The sequence below is a fragment of the Oppia nitens genome, unplaced genomic scaffold, assembly GCF_028296485.1.
Source record: "Oppia nitens isolate AA-2021 unplaced genomic scaffold, nextdenovo-longstitch-racon4-pilon3 scaffold12_pilon_pilon_pilon, whole genome shotgun sequence".
Lineage (NCBI taxonomy): Eukaryota > Metazoa > Arthropoda > Arachnida > Sarcoptiformes > Oppiidae > Oppia > Oppia nitens.
The window spans coordinates 2,057,337-2,075,682 of NW_026533191.1; the positions used below are offsets into that span (position 1 = coordinate 2,057,337).

At 21.4% G+C, this 18,346-nt stretch overlaps 3 protein-coding genes across 3 annotated transcripts; 2 read left to right on the forward strand and 1 right to left on the reverse strand.

The window, feature by feature from the left end:
• Positions 1 to 229: 229 nt before the first annotated feature.
• On the forward strand, positions 230 to 1,871 carry LOC128954756 (phospholipid phosphatase 2-like). Its single transcript, XM_054300355.1, has 3 exons — positions 230 to 481; positions 566 to 839; positions 1,420 to 1,871. The coding sequence occupies exons 1-3, from the start codon at positions 230 to 232 to the stop codon at positions 1,869 to 1,871; spliced, it is 978 nt and encodes a 325-aa protein (XP_054156330.1).
• A 1,268-nt stretch (positions 1,872 to 3,139) lies between these two features.
• On the reverse strand, positions 3,140 to 5,165 carry LOC128955646 (receptor expression-enhancing protein 5-like). The gene is made up of 3 exons (XM_054301322.1): positions 5,098 to 5,165; positions 4,606 to 4,900; positions 3,140 to 3,472 (listed from the first exon to the last, which is right to left on the reverse strand). The coding sequence occupies exons 2-3, from the start codon at positions 4,893 to 4,895 to the stop codon at positions 3,145 to 3,147; spliced, it is 618 nt and encodes a 205-aa protein (XP_054157297.1). The 5' UTR covers positions 4,896 to 4,900; positions 5,098 to 5,165; the 3' UTR covers positions 3,140 to 3,144.
• A 4,334-nt stretch (positions 5,166 to 9,499) lies between these two features.
• Positions 9,500 to 16,520, forward strand: LOC128954767 (solute carrier organic anion transporter family member 74D-like). Its single transcript, XM_054300367.1, has 8 exons — positions 9,500 to 9,880; positions 12,916 to 13,378; positions 13,457 to 13,633; positions 14,495 to 14,855; positions 14,984 to 15,122; positions 15,208 to 15,377; positions 15,470 to 15,534; positions 16,059 to 16,520. The coding sequence occupies exons 1-8, from the start codon at positions 9,500 to 9,502 to the stop codon at positions 16,463 to 16,465; spliced, it is 2,163 nt and encodes a 720-aa protein (XP_054156342.1). The 3' UTR covers positions 16,466 to 16,520.
• The last annotated feature ends 1,826 nt before the right edge of the window (positions 16,521 to 18,346 follow it).

The following is an 18,346-nucleotide window of genomic DNA, read 5'->3' on the forward strand; positions in this document are numbered from 1 at the left end:
AATGTTTTACACGATTTACTATTTAATATTGTAATAATAATAATAAAAGTAATAATAATAAATACACAACATATAAATCACACATAAAAATTGATATATAATTATTGCTGAAATGTGTTGTGTTATCTATTGATTAAAATTAGAAATAAATATTATTATTATTATTATTATTTATTCAGTTGTTAATAATTTATTTTTATTTATTTTATTTTTATTTTTCTTTAAAAAAATGTCATTAAATATATCTAAAAAAATTTTAATCAAATTAATTGTCGATATATTTTCGCTACTATTTGTCGGACTATTTGTACTGTTTCTCTATCTATTTGCCAAACCCTACAAACGCGGCTACTTTTGCAATGACCTAACCATACGATACCCCTATAGGGACAGTACAATCAATAGTTATTCGTTGGCCGCACTGGTATTATTGCCCATAATTGTTGCCGTGGCCAGTGTCGAGACCTACCGATACAAAAATGTAATTATTATTAATTTTATTTTCAATGAAATCAAAAAATATTTATTATATACTGGTCTATACTTTTTTTATATATATAATCAGAGTCAGTATACTAGCAAACTGGACAAAACATTGTTAAGGGAATTGTACGACAAATACATACCGTTCCTGTTCGGCGCACTCATGTCCATACTGTGCACATACATAGCTAAAGTATCGGTGGGTCGGCTCCGACCCTATTTTTACGGTGTTTGTCAGCCGAATGTTGTATGCGATACAATAAATGTCTATCAATATATTGAAGATTTTGAATGTACCGGCACTGATGGGGCGCCTACCGAAGCCGTCACAGAGATGCGTATGAGCTATATGTCAGGTAATATCAGAGAATCTCTCTCTCTCTCTCTCTCTCTCTCTCTCTCTCTCTCTCTCTCTMTCTATCTATCTATCTATCTATCTATCTATCTATCTATCTATCTATCTATCTATCTATCTATCTCTCCGTTAACACACACACACACACACACAAACATACATACATACACACACATACATACACACACATACATACACACACATACATACACACACATACATACACACACATACATACACACACATACATACACACACATACATACACACACATACATACACACACATACATACACACACATACATACACACACATACATACACACATACATACACACACATACATACACACACATACATACACACACATACATACACACACATACATACACACCATACAAACACAAACACACACACTTAAACAAATATATACAAACATATACATACAAACATACACATACAAACACACATACAAACACACATACTAACACACATACAAACACACATACTAACATACATATGAATATGTATTAACTAACCCACATATTATTATTATTATTATTATTATGATCACAATTTAGGCCATTCCTCGACAATGGCCTTCTCAATGGTATATCTGGTCATATATCTACACAAACGGTTTCCCGTTCGTAATTCACAACAGCATACGGCACTGATCCGGGCCCTCGTACAGGGTCTGGCATTGAATTTGGCCATTTATGTCGGCTATACCCGCATATCCGACTATTGGCATCACTGGAGCGACGTTATGATCGGGCTAATACAGGGCGCACTGTCAGCCACACTGACCGCCTACTATCTGAGCGATTTGTGTACCGATGATGATGTGGACGGCCTACCCGTCGGTCTAGTTTTAAGCGATAATAATAATACTAATAATAGTCGTATGAATACCAGTGGACCATCTAATGAGTATAATCTGGAAAGTGGTAGACTATCTATCGGACCTAATAATAGTAGTAATAATAATAATAATTTTCATATAAGATTAGTAAATCATACAAGTATTTAATAATATTTTTAATTAAAAACTAAGTTTTTTATTTATTTAAAACATTTGCCAAAAGTTTTTAAGGGCATCAGCTTTTGTTTATATTAATTAATTGCAAAATTTATTATATTTTTTTTTAAAAATAAAATTTATTTAAATTGACATATTTATTGAACAAATATATAGTATATTTTTTTGAAGTTATTTATTATAATAAATTGTTAATTAATTTTTTATTTTTTCATTTTGTTTGTATTACTAAAAAAATTTTGTTTCTAAAATTTAAAACATAACTTATAGTATAAAAGCATTTAATTACTTAATAATGTTTAAATATTTAAATTATTTAATATCAAACATTTTTTTATTAATAGTTGTTATATTTTTTTGTAGAAACTATTATTTATTTATATTAAAAAAATTAATATTAGACTAATTGTAATATATTGTATATATTAATAATAATAATAATAACAGTAATAATAGACAAGTCATATGAATTTTTTTAGTATTTTTTTTTAGATTATATAATACAAGTAAATAATAATAAATATAATTGTTTTTTTATTAAATGGTGTCAAATATTTCATATATTAAACAATATTATTTAATAAATAAAATATCCAAGCAATATCATAAAAAAATTATTTATTAAATTTTTTTAAAGGATATAATACAATAAAAATTATTTGGGTTTTATAAATACTAAAATAGATAATAAGTAATTTTTGTTTTATTAGCTAAATTAATTAGCTATTATATATTAAATAAATATGTGTAAATATATAATAACAATAAATTTTATAAATATAAGGATAAAAATCATGTAAAATATTTTTGTTATTTTATTTTTAGTTACTAAAATAAAAGTTGTGAAACATTTAAATAAGTTTAAAAAGTTATTTTCCAGTTAATATAATTTATTTTTAAATAAAAAATTATTAATATTTAAATAAATTTTTAAAAACAATTCAACTACTAATTAATTTAAGGTAAGAAAACTTATTATTATTATTATATTATTATAAGTATTTATTATTTTATTTAATTATCTAAATTTTCTTATAATTATTATATTAGAAGAATCTTTTTTAATTATATTATGCTATTTATTAAAAAAATAAAAATAATATAATTTTTTTAAAAACTATTAGAACAATAATATTCTATATAAATATAATAATATAAATTATAATTTGTATATAAATTAAAATTATAATTTGTATACAAAATACACACAATATTTTTTGTTTAATTATTTTATATTAAATTTTTTTTTTTGATTATCGAGAGACTATTTTTTGTGTTGTTTATGTTTTGTCGACTTTTTTGTTGTTGATGTTGTTGTAACACTATTATCATCATCATTATCGCCATCATCATCGATAACATCCCTGAGCTGTGTTACTAGACTAGCAAACCAATTGTCTATACAGGGTTCCAGTTGCCTGAAAACTGGTCGTATAAACTTAAAATATAGTAGTTGTGAACCGTTTTGAGGTATAGGTGCCAAACACCAGCCAAGGAATGCCAGTTTTGCCAACCAATAGAACGGTATAATTCGGAATAAATATAATGAAAAAAAGTCGGCCACCGATAACAATGCAAATACTACCCAATATCTTAAAAAAAAATAAATTTAAAAATAATTAATATATTAGTTATAAGTTATAGTTATAGACATTAGTTATAAACAATAGTTATAAACAATTGTTATAAGTTATAGTTATAGACATTAGTTATAAACAATTGTTATAAGTTATAGTTATAGACATTAGTTATAAACAATAGTTATAAGTTATAGTTATAAACGTTAGTTATAAACATAAGTTATAAACAATAGTTATAAACAATAGTTATAAGTTATTAGCTATATATACATAGTATAAATGGTATCTTTTTAATCGGTAATTGTAATAATAATTAAACTGCTATAATAATTTTTTAGAAATATTTAGATAATTAAAAAAAATTATGTATTAATTTTATCTGAATTATTATATGTGTTGAATGTGTTTAACATATAATTTTTTTTTGAGTACATATAAAATATTTCAAGTATTTTTCTACATGTTAATAATTAAACTAAATTAATATAGTATCTAATTGACAATTGATTTTTTAAAAAAAAATAAAAATATTATGATAGTTATATTTTTATTTGAAAAATTTTAGCAACATAAAAATAGTAGTCAATGTTTTCAAAAATGTTTATACTAAAATCAACTAAAAACAATTGATTTGCTGATATCTATCCAACAACAACAAAAAATGATACTAATAATAATATTGATGATAAAAATGATGATTAAAACAATTTTTGTTGAAACAAACTTAATATTATTAATATAACATATGCTATCACAATAAAGACAATTAATGTTGTTTAGTATATGATATTTATAGCATTTATATTTATAAATACAAATACTTAATATTTTAGATTAAATCAGTATATGATATTTAATAGTTATTTATAGTTTATTACTACTGTATTAATATAGTGACTATATAATCAATTAGTAAATTGTGATGATTAAATTAATGAACAAAATAATATATATATTAATATATTAATATTAAATTATATATTAAATTAAATTCAAAGTTTTATAGAGTAGTCATCATATGATTTATCAATATTAGGTATCAGATAATTATTTTTTTTGATAAAATTAAAATTTTTTCATTATTAATTACCCTCACATATACACACATATATTATTATTATATATATATATATATTATGTAATACCTGAGCAAACGCTGTATCTGATCAATTGAATTGCTATCGCCGCTAATTTGTGCGTCCAGTGCGCACAGGGATGCATAGGCCGGATAGACAAACCCCAATAGATTGCATAACAATTGGGCAAACTGTCCGAATAACATATAGCCGACAAATATGATTATCAAACTGTTAGCCAAATACAGTCTGGATATACCGGTAGCCGACTCGGCTCTGGCCAACTGTTTAGTCCAGACATTGTCCTCTCGTTTCAGATAATCATCCAGTTTTTGGGTCCATTGTTGAACAAATGTCATGATTTCTATAATAATAATAATAATAATAATAATAGTTATATATTTGTTTAAAAAATAGATATTCAATACATATTTTTTAAAAATAAAATTTTATTATTATTTTTTGTTAACTATGTGTTTAGTATGTATGCTGTTTTGATAAAACATATTGTGTGTATATATTAAATAAAATACCGGTAAATAAACATAAATTAATACAAACCTGATTTTGTTGGTGTTAAATATTTTTATTGATAATAAATAATATTTAAAAACTAATAATTATTATTATTATACAGGTATAAAAACTTGTTTTTAAAATAATAGACGCAATTTATATTAAATTTATTATATACTAGTGTATTATAATATATATTTAGGATATTTTTTTTTTATATTAAAACAATGACACAAAAAATATTAATTTTAATATTAATTACATGAGGAGTGAATCATACAAATAGTGACAAAACGTTTTTTTTAAATAGTAAGAAAAAAACAAATATAATATATAATAATAATTAATAATTAATATTAAAAAAAAATTCAAGCAAAAAGTCTAATAAACTCTCGATGTTTGCAATATAATTATTATCTAATCAATAGGACACTGTCTCTCCATAGATACACTGTATACTATATATACTGTACTAACATACACACACACACACACACACATGTGATATACAATTACAGTATATATATATATATATATATATATATATATATATATATATATTCAATAACTTTATAATGTAGTAATAAAAATACTGTAATAAATTTATAATTGAGAGGAAAGTTAGTTTTTTAAAAAAAATCAAATAATAATTATTATTATTATCTAATAATAATCTCGAGTTAATGGTGAGTGAGTGAGTGAGTGAGTGTGTGTGTGTGTGTGTGTGTGTGTGTGTGTGAGAGAGAGAGAGAGAGAGAGAGAGAGAGAGAGAGAGAGAGAGAGAGTAAGTTAGAGTGTTAGAGAGTATGTGTGAGAGAGAGAGACTCTAATAGAGGTAAACACCTGTTTTAATAGACATTTTGATTTTATATTAGTTTATATTAATTTATTATTATTACTAGTATTTAATTAAACAAAAAATTACAAAACTTGTAATGTTTTTTATGCAATGGGTATTACAACAAATGTTTTAGTTGTCAATGACTAGACAGATATTTATAATAATAAAAACGTTTAGACATACAAACTATTTAGATATGATATTTAAAACTAATTTAAAACAATATTATATTAATAATACTGTAATAATAATAATAATAATACAATGTCATCATATTTATTTTTTAAATTAAAAAACTTTGAACCATTAAAATTGTTTTACCTTAAAATAATATGTAGTGTAGTATAAAAACACATTATTAGATTGTTATATAAATTTATATATATTATTATTTTTAAAGTTATATAATTTACAATAATATTAATATAATATTTTTAATTTAAACTCTAAATCTAGAGGAAAACAAACTATTTTAATTTTTTTAGGAAATAAAAAATTAATTTAAACATAATTATGATATAATTATGTATTAAATTTTTCCCTTTATAAACTTGTTTGAGATGAAAATATGATAAATAGATTTTATTTAAAACTATGATTTTTATATATATAAAATTTTTTTAAACAATAATTATATTTATTATATATTGCTTAATAATATTAATCAATTAATTAATTATACTAATTTAATTAAAATGAAACATTTAAAATGTTCATAATTTTAAAATAATTAAATAAATATAAAGTATTAGTAGATTAATAATGAAAATAATTTAATAGCTTATTTATTATTTTCAATACTGTAGATAAAATATTAAATAATGTTACACTATCTAGTGTTAGTAAAATAAACTATATTAATAGTCTATTATTTTTTACAAATAACTAAAAATTAGTTTTATTTAATCTATTAATTTTAAAAATAGAAATTAGAAAATAAAGTATTTTTTAAAAAATAGTTAGTTTTTAATTATAAATAAATTATTTATATATAATTTATTTTAAATACCATATAAGTAGTTTTATTTAAAAAAGCACAATTTAAAATACAATTGATTTTTGATAATTAAATAAATCTGAAATTTTTAAATATCATAGAATTAATTATAAATATTTATAAAATTTATTTAACAAATAAAACTACTTAACATAATAATAATAATATAGTAATTAATTAAAATTATTTATAGTAAATATTTTATTTTTTTACTAATTGTTTAATTTTTAAATCAGTTTACATAATATTCTAAAAATTAAAAAGTTTTTTGAGTCTAGACTTTATTTATAAAAACACATTATATTTTTTATAAATCTCTATAAACTAAATAATGCATATAATTATTATTTTCAATATCTATAATATAATTATTATTATTATAAAAGTAAACATTTGTATCTAATGTCAAACTATTATCTAATTATTTTTTTTATAAATATATATATTATTATAAAATGTTTTTAATGACATTGATTTTTTTTGTTGTAAATTCCGGTTAATTATTTAGTATTAAATTTATTTTATGTATGCTTCAATATTTTACATATAAAATATATTTATTTTTTTGTTTAAAATATATTTATATATTATGTAAATAAAACATTTAAAAAAATATATTTTATTTAATTAAATTGTTGACTATATATTGGTTTTTATAAAACATGATAATACAGTATTTTATTTGTAAGGTTTTTTTAATTTTATATATTAAAATTGACATAAAATGATATATGTCAAATTATTATTATATATTATTGTATCATTAGTTAAAATATTTGTTCAATCAATTGTGACAATTACTTGTAGTTTCTATGATTTTATTTTTATTATTATTATTTATTTAGTTTTTTTTTATTTAACGATATGTATTTATACAGTGTTTCCTATTTTGTTTTAAAATACTTTTAAAAACTAACTGTATTTTAGCTTTTCATTTATATATAAACATATGTGTAAATATTGGTGTATAATATTAATAATAATAATAATAATAATTTATAAATGTACTTAACAATTAACAGTTACAATTGATGGTAATAAATTAAATAAATTATTTTTTATTGAAATGTTTTAGATTATTTATTTTATTTTAAAATTATAAAAATGATTGATGGTTATTTTTAAAAATGTTTTTATTTTTCAAGTGTACTAACTATTTTATTTTTTCATTAGTATAATAAGTTATTTTATTGATAATAATTTTGTATGTAAAATATTAATTGTCATTCAAAAAAAATTATAAACTATTTAAATATAACTAAATTTTTAAGTAGATTTGGTTACAATTTCTATTCATTGATATTTATTAAATAAAAGTAATAGTATATGATATTTGAATTATTATAAAAATATAATAATATAATAATTTATTTTATTACTTGGATTACAATTTTTTGTTTAATACTTGTGTATTATTTAGTTAATTGTTAGAAAAAATTTAATAATTTATAAATTATATAAATAAATAGTTTAATTAAGTTTAATTTACTAAAAATTAATTGATTGATTTTAATATTTTGTTTTAATCACTATAGTGCATCGATTACTACAATGTATTATTGATAAATCAGTGTAATATATATATATATATATATATTAATAAATATATCAATTAAATTATATGATAATAATATACAATCTTATAATATTATCACTAAAAATCAGTATCCGACCCTAATAATTTTAATTTTATCATAAATATATATCAACAACAAAAAAAATATATATATACACATTTGGGGGGACTGGTAACTGTTTAAAATAAAAATTAAATAAATATTTTTTATGTAGTAAATTATAATTACCTGTCAACTATTAAGTATTATCGCACAGTTATCTCGACCTTAATTTATTTTTATCGCCAAAAAAATAAATAATAATAATATAATCCCGTTGGTCTGCACCCGTACACACTGTATACCCGTCCCGTCCAATGAAACACTATAAAGCATACATCACTGGGCTCTGCAATTGTACAAAACGCGAGTAATATATTATTTTAGTTAATATTATATTTAGTTTTTATCTATAAATATTTATTATTATAATAATTAGTATTATTATTACATTTATACTATATATAAATGTTTGATAACTGTTTTATTTATTTAATTTATTTGCCAGTAATTTATCAATTATATACCCTGTACTTATTGTCGATGATTATTGTTATAACTACTATTTATAGTAAATTTATTTTATTTTTTTGTATTTTTATTTTTGCTAATACTATACAGTTATATATGTTTAATATCATAGTTTTATTAATACCAATAATTTAATTTCAGTTAATAATAATAATTAGTGACACTTATTTAAAAATTGAATTAGAATTTAGAAAAATAATAACTACTGTTAATTATATAAAATTTTTTATACATTTTAAAAATAATTATTATTATTAATAATAAAATTAGATACTTAAAAATTTTTTTTAAAATATATAATGTATAAATTAGTTTTAAAAATTACATTATCTATAATTACTACTATCATCTACCCATACTTATTATATTAATATAATACATACATACCATCCCGTTATTTAGTGCACACCTACTTATTTTTTGTTGTTGTATTATTATTATTACTATACTTAAAAAAAAATTATGTCCAAAACAACTTATACTACATATACACCTATTAGTGCCAATGATGATGATGTTGTTGTCGATGGTATTGCTGTTGTATCGGACACAACAATCCCACCTAAACTACATGTGCCCAATGATGTGGACAATGATGCCGACGACTACGATACCGATGACCCTAAGCTAACCGCCTGTGGTATCGGCTCGTGGCGACCCCAATGGCTACAAGTGTTTGCCAGTCCGTTGTTTTTTATGATCAACTTTGCAGCCATCGGTATCATACAGGGTATGACCGGTGCCTACTTTATCGGGTCGATGTCGACACTGGAAAAACGGTTTGCATTTGATAGCAAAATATCTGGTCTTATACTGATTGCCGACAACTTTTCACAAATGCTGGTAATGTATATAATATTTTTTAATTTTGTTTGAAGTTTAAAATTAATTTTTATAAATAATATAAATATATAGATAGCTATAGATATAAATATTATTATTTTATTATTATTTATAATTATTTTTTTTTGTAAAATATATTTTTTAATAATAATTTTTAGGATATATTTTTTTGTAATCAAAAATATTTTAAAACTATTTAGACTATTTTTAAATTATTAGTTTAAATGTCAATAAAATATTTCTAGTTTTAATTAAGCAATATCAAAATTATTAACTTATTATATAAACCATAAATGAAAAATTACAGTTTTTATTTTGAAATACAGTATATTTTATTTTTTTTAATTATAAAAATTATATTTTATTTTTAAAAATAAAAATATCATTATTTAAAACAAAAGTTATATAGATTATTTGTTCTCTATCAAAAAATTTTAATTTTATTTCAATATTTATTTAACATACTTATTGATTAAATATCTATTAGTTACCAATTAATATATATATATATATATATATATATAAATTTATATATATAAATTATATATATATAGTAAGTTATTGTTAGTAAACTAGTTTTACAAACTGATAGTTATTAATTTATAAATAAATATTCATATATATAATAATACAGTATAATAAATAGCTTACTAAACTATTTAGGAAGTTATCAAATTATTTTTTTTTCATTCAATACTATTTGTAAAATTATTATTATATTAACTTATAATTTTCATAATGTATTATATTTGAGAAAAAAAATTTGTCATTGATATTTAGGTCTAATAAATCTAACCTTCAATTTGTCAATGAGATATTATTATTATTATTATTATTACTATTATAAAAATAGTATTATGTAAACTACTATTATTTAATAAGTGTTACAAAATTAAATGCTATTATTATTGTGTAATATTATATTTTGTAATTATCGCTAATATATATATATATACAAAATATATTACAATATTTTACAATAACTAATTAATTTTGTACTCATTAAATAAACAATAAATAATTTCTAAAAAATTATTATTACTAAAAATAATGATATATTTCTTAATAATAATAATAGTTTTTTTTAATGTTTAAATGTTTGTATCATATCATACATATGATAGATAATGTCATTTTAAAAAACATGTGCACAATATTTATGATTAAATTTAATTTTAAATTATTTTGTTAAAACTATTTTTTTGTCAAACATAATTTAAAAAAAACCAGTTAAGAATGCTAGAAAGCATTATTAGAAAAAAAACTTGAATATCATAAATATGTTGAAACCAAATAGTTGGTATAATTATATAGTATTAATTTATATAGTAACAAAAATAAAAAACTGGTAAAATATACATAATTTAAATAATGTTATGTAGGTTATCAAATGACTCGGTATGACAAAATAAACTCAACCATAGTCATGTAGGGTATCAAATGACTCGGAATGACAAAATAAACTCAACCATAGTCATGTAGGGTATCAAATGATTCGGTATGACAAAATAAACAACCATAGTCATGTAGGGTATCAAATGACTCGGAATGACAAACAAAACTCAACTATAGTCATGTAGGGTATAAAATGACTCGGTATGACAAAATAAACTCAACCATAGTCATGTAGGGTATCAAATGACTCGGAATGACAAAATAAACTCAACCATAGTCATGTAGGGTATCAAATGACTCGGAATGACAAAATAAACTCAACTATAGTTATGTATGGTATCAAATGATTCGGTATGACAAAATAAACAACCATAGTCATGTAGGGTATCAAATGACTCGGAATGACAAACAAAACTCAACTATAGTCATGTAGGGTATAAAATGACTCGGTATGACAAAATAAACTCAACCATAGTCATGTAGGGTATCAAATGACTCGGTATGACAAAATAAACTCAACCATAGTCATGTAGGGTATCAAATGACTCGGTATGACAAAACAAACTCAACCATAGTCATGTAGGGTATCAAATTACTCTGTATGACAAAATAAACTCAACTCTAGTCATGTAGAGTATCAGATGATTAATATAATGAAATAAACAAATATAATCATGTTTGGTATTAAATGATTTAGTATAACAAAATAAAGTTAAAATCATACTTTTGCTGCCATTTTTTGAAAAAATAATATAATTTTGATCTATTATATCTTATTTTTAATACTATATACAATTCTAAGCGCTAAAATTTACCTTAATTTTTTATACATGTCACCATTTTTTTTAAAAAAAAAAAATAATTTTAATTTATTATATCTTATTTTTGATGCTCTATACAATTCTAAACGTTAAAATTTTTACCTAAATTTTTTTTTATTTTGGCCGCCATTTTCTCTATGTTCCTGAAGAGATATCAAAATTTTAATGCATATTTTTATGCTTGCTTTTGATGCTCTATTCAAATTTATACTTAAAATATTTTTTCTTAAAATTTTCTTTACTTTGGCCGCCATTTTCTATATGATCCCGAAGAGATATCAAAATTTTAATGCAACTTTTCAATACATTATTAGTAGTCCTCTAACCGAATCTGAAGTCAGAATTTCAAAATTCGCAAAAAAATTGCTACACACACACACACACACACACACACAAAAGGCTCGTATAGATTTCAGAAAACAAAACTTTTCAAGTTTTTTTTTGAAAATTATAAGTTATTATTGTATGATATATTACTAATAAAATTGACAATTAATATCATATTTATATTTACACTAAATTTTAAAAAAAATTATTTATAAAATTAACAATAAATAATAGTATAGAAATTTTTTATTTAATATTTAATAAGTTATAATAAAACAATAATAATATAAAATATATTAAAATTAGATAAATATAACAATCATTTAAATTAATTATTTTAATCCAATTAAATATCTATTTATTTTTTAAATTATAACTTGGCAATTTAATTATTATAAAAAATAAATAAACCATACATGTACAATTTTAGAAAAAACATATATTTAAAAGTATCAATATATAAATTAATATATACTGTACATTAAACTATAGGTTAGTCCAATTATTGGCTATATGGGCACCCGATTCAATAGGCCACGCATGATAGCCAGTGGTGAGCTAGTACTGGCGCTGTCCTGTTTTATTACAGCCCTACCCTATCTGCTGTACGGTCCGGGCACTCACCTACTCCATGACGATAGACTGTTACAAAGCAAAATGATGCGCAACGAAACCCGCTACGAGCTATGTCCGGCCAATCACGACGACATTGACTGTTCAAACGGTAAACACTCGACAGTATGGCTGGCCGTTGTCTTGCTATGGTCGGGTAGTTTTCTCAGAGGACTGGGCTTTACAGCCTATTTTGTTATCGGTATGCCCTATGTTGACGATAGTGTATCCAAACGCAATTCGCCAATTTATATCAGTTTGATTAGTGCACTTCGGCTGATAGGACCGGCCGGCGGTTATCTACTGTCATCGTTGACACTACGCTTCTACGAGAATCCGTTTTGTAGGCCATTCCCCGATGACTTTATTATATATTATGGGGTTTTTAACTATTGATTACTAATACTATTATTACTATTAGACGACCCGGGCATCAATAGACGTGATCCACGATTCATTGGCGCATGGTGGATGGGATTCACGTTGATCGGGATCTGCCTGTTTTTTGCATCCCTTCCCATGTTCCTGTTTCCCAAACAACTTAAAACAGCCAGTGTTAAGGCTAAAGATCTTAAGGACAATGTCAAGGGTATGAAAGGTATGTGTAATAAACAAATGAAATAATAAATTTAAAAATAATTGAAATATTATTAATTTATATTAATTATACTACTAATCTATGTTTTCAATTAGTATCTTGGTAAATTTTTGTTTATAATAAATAATTTAGTTTGACTTTTTTTTAATTAATATTTTAATTTTTGTTGTGTAATTGTTCTTGGTAGTGTTAAACTTGGAGTTTATAAAAATAATAACTATAATTATTATTATTATTTTATTTAATAATTTATAATTTTTTGTTATAATATATACCGTATATATATATATATATATATATATATATATAATAAACTGTAAACTATTAATGTTTATATATAGTATAATAATATAAATTTTTTAGTTAATATTTAATTATTAGTTGTTGTCTACGGTGTCTCTTAATTTATTTTTATAATTTTATTATTATAATTACTACTAATGTTTAATAATAATATAAACTATAAAATTAAAGTATACCGTAGACACATCTAATAATTAAATTTTCAATTAAAAATAACTTCTAACTAAAATTAATAGATAATTATATAATAATATTTAATATTCAACTACATATTATAATATAAATATTATTAATTAATTAACTAATTTTTTTAAAATAAAATAATTTTCTTAATATAATTTAATTTACGTTAATATATTTTAATTTACATTAATATAATTTAATTTACATTAATATAATTTAATTTACGTTAATATAATTTAATTTACGTTAATATAATTTAATTTACGTTAATATAATTTAATTTACGTTAATATAATAATTTATAACAAAAAATATATATTTATATTATTTTTTTGAATATTTACCCTGAACATTTTACTAATATTTAAAAAATAGGAACAATAAAAGCTATCAAACGTTTATCAAGTAATCCGATACTAATGTGCCAATTGATAGGCAGTACCATACGTTATATAGGCATTGGCGGCTATGTTATCAATAAAGTCAAATACATTGAATCTCAGTACCGTCAGAGCAGCTCCAGTGCCAGTTTTATTACGGGTACTATATCTATACTACCCATGTGTGTCGGTATCATATTGGGCGGCTCAGGTATCAGTTGGATTAAACCCAGGGTTCGCAATCTGATGATCTATATGTTTATTGTGGAACTGGTATTCAATGGTGGTATATTTGCCGGTATGTTTATGGGATGTCCGCCACTGGAACTGCCACCCTATCACGATATGGATAACAAGTATGTACTATCGTCTATACTATCACAAATTGACTAATTAGGGGGGGTTGGATTGTTTGGAGGGAGGGGGTTATATAAAAAAATTATTATAAAAATATATGTAATATATTTTGTTGTTGAACTAATAGATTTACAATGAAGTCCCGGTGCAATGCCGACTGTGATTGTACTACCAGTGTGTTCACACCTGTATGTTCATCTGATAGGGCTACTACCTATTTTTCGCCATGTTACGCTGGATGTACAAAAATGAACCGGGATACCAATGTATACTACTACTACTACTATTACAATATATTAATAATATTACCTATATAATTAACTGTCCTCCCGTTCCCCCCCCAAAATTTAGACACTATCCCAGTGCTCGTGTATTGATGGCTACGGACAGACAGCTACCGCTGGCTATTGTCAAAGCGATTCCGATAAATGTGATAAAATGTTTCCCTATTTAATAGTCATAACAGTTTGTCTGCTAATATCGTCAACGGCCAGGACTGGCAACTATTTGCTATCATTTAGGTAATACCCGATTAACATAACAACAAATAAATGTAATAAAAGTTTCTCTCATAAATATAATTGCCATTACTTTCTAAATATATATTGTAAAGGGCTGTCGACCCAAAAGATAAAAGTTTTGCAATGGGACTGATGTCCACATTTATGGCCTTATTTGGTATGTAAAGTGTTTTGTGAATATATATATACAGTATATATAAATTAATTTTTAAGAAATTATATATATATATATATATATATTTAATAGTTGTTAATAATTCAATAAAATGCATGTCTAAATTATATATATATATAGATATAAATTATATACTAATACTAGAAATACAAATTATAATTTTTAATAATTTAATATTTAAAAAAAAAATTTAATACTCTTAAATATTTTAAATATGTAAAAGATTTTATGTATTTATGTATGTATGTGTGTGTATATGTATGTGTCTGTATGTATGTGTGTGTGTGTGTATGTATGTATGTATGTATGTATGTATGTATGTATGTATGTATGTGTGTGTGTGTGTGTGTGTGTATGTATGTGTGTGTGTATGTATGTGTGTATGTGTGTGTGTGTGCTTTATAAAAGTAATGTTTAAATATTAGCAAATTTTACGATAATTTTAAAAGTGTACCCCTGTTTAATATTTATTTTTGTTTGTTATCTTTTTTTTTTTAAAAATACAGCATTTATACCGTATCCACTAATATTTGGTGCCATCACCGACTCGGCCTGTCTGGTCTGGGAGAAAACATGCGGCAAAACTGGCAACTGTTGGCTATATGATCAGGATAAGTTTAGATACTATTTGCACGGTGCTGCATTTGCATTTATGATGGTCGGCACAATGTTTGATTTGGGCATCATTTTTATGGCCGACAAAGTTAAAGATTTCTACGATGATAATGCTAATAATGATAATGCTAATGGTAAGGGTAGTCTAGAAAAAGGTAATACAATCAATGAAAAACAGGCTAACGGTGCTAATAATAATAATATTGATACTAATGTGATACCTATGAAAACTATTAGTACCGGTATAGTAGATGATGATGATAATAAAAATCATGTTATTAAATTTGATGGTGATTGATATTTTTATTTTTATAGATAATAGATATATATGGACAGGTAGATAGATAGATGGATAGGACAGGTAGATAATGTATATGTGATTTTTTTAACCAAAAAAAAATCAGATTAAACTTCTATATTATGATACATCCAATTAGAAATATTTTCATAAAAAAACAAAATAATTTATATATATTTTTGAGATTTTTAATATATATAAAAATTAGATAAAATTTTTATCAACTATTCTATTTAAACATTCAAATAGCATATAATAATTTCTATAAAATAAATTAAATGATCAATTGTAGTTATAAATAATTTTTTTTAAAAAAAACTAATAATAATTTATTAATATAATTTAGTGAAATTTTTTAAATATATATTAATCAATTGTCACAATTTACATTTTAAATGCATTTTTAAATTTTTTATATTATGTTTTTATTATCAATTCTAAACTATATATTTATTTTGTTATCTAAACAACAAATTGATTAAAAATATAAAGCATTTAATTTATATATAATTTATTTAAAATTACATAAATATTTATGTTAAATTATGTAAATAATTTTTTATCTATATATATATATATAATAATATACATTTAAGAAATGAACATTAAAATACTGTACTATTTTTAAAATATATTATTTTACTATTATTTATAATTTACATAATGTAAGGTAATAAATGTAATAAAAAAATATAAAAACTTTTATTTACCTCATATACACATTAAACAAAATATATAGCTATATTAAATTATTATAAATGTTAACTAATCAAAAATTTTATTTTTGTTTTTATATAAATTATAATCAATTTTAAAAATAACTATGTAGATATATAATTTATATAATTATAAATATATTATAACAAAATAAATAATTTATTAATTTTAAAATTTATTAATTAATTTAATTTATTTATGCTTTTAAACTTTTTATACAAAAAAGTTAATATCTTTAAAATAGTTAGTATTATTTAAAATAATACATTACACATTTATAAAAAAATAAAATTGTATTATTAAATAATATATTGATTTTGAAGTTTTTATTAATAAATTTATTCATAATAATAAACAGTTTTTATTAATATTATTATATAAATACAATGCTATAGTTTATTAAAATATTTATTTATTATAATATTTATTAACTATCTAATCTATATAACTTATTTTTTTCGTAATTTATAATTTTATATTAAATTTTAATATGAATAAATTTTAAAATAAAATTAACTAACTTATTAAGATATTTAAAAACATATAAGTATTATAATCAAATTTAAATCATTATATAGTCTATATAATATAATAACATAAATTTATTATTAAAAATTTTATAAATAGATAAATTTACATATAAATTCAATTATTTTTTTTAAAAATATTAATAAAATACTAAGCTATTAAATGGTAATATTATTGTAATTTTCATTGCAGTTAATTACATCTACACTAATAAATACAGTACTTATTGTACGATAATTTGTATTATATATAATACATATTTCTAAAAACAATATCTATTTATTAGTTCATAATATTGTAAATGTAAAAAAATCTATTTTCAAATTAACAAATAAATAGATAAAAATATATTTTTAAAAAATATATTATATAAATATTATAGATGTTTGTAATTAAAAAATAATAATTTTGTTTTTTTTAAATAATAATCTTAAGATATTAACTATTCATTCAATAATTATAATATTAAATTATTTTTAAATATAAAATGTTTAAATCATACAGATATATAATACAATAATGAAATTATTAAAAGATTTTTATCAAACATATAAATCTCAAAACAAAAATAATAATATAATCATTGATGTGTTGACTATTGTTTATAAATTGTTATGTTTGGCAATATGTTTGTAT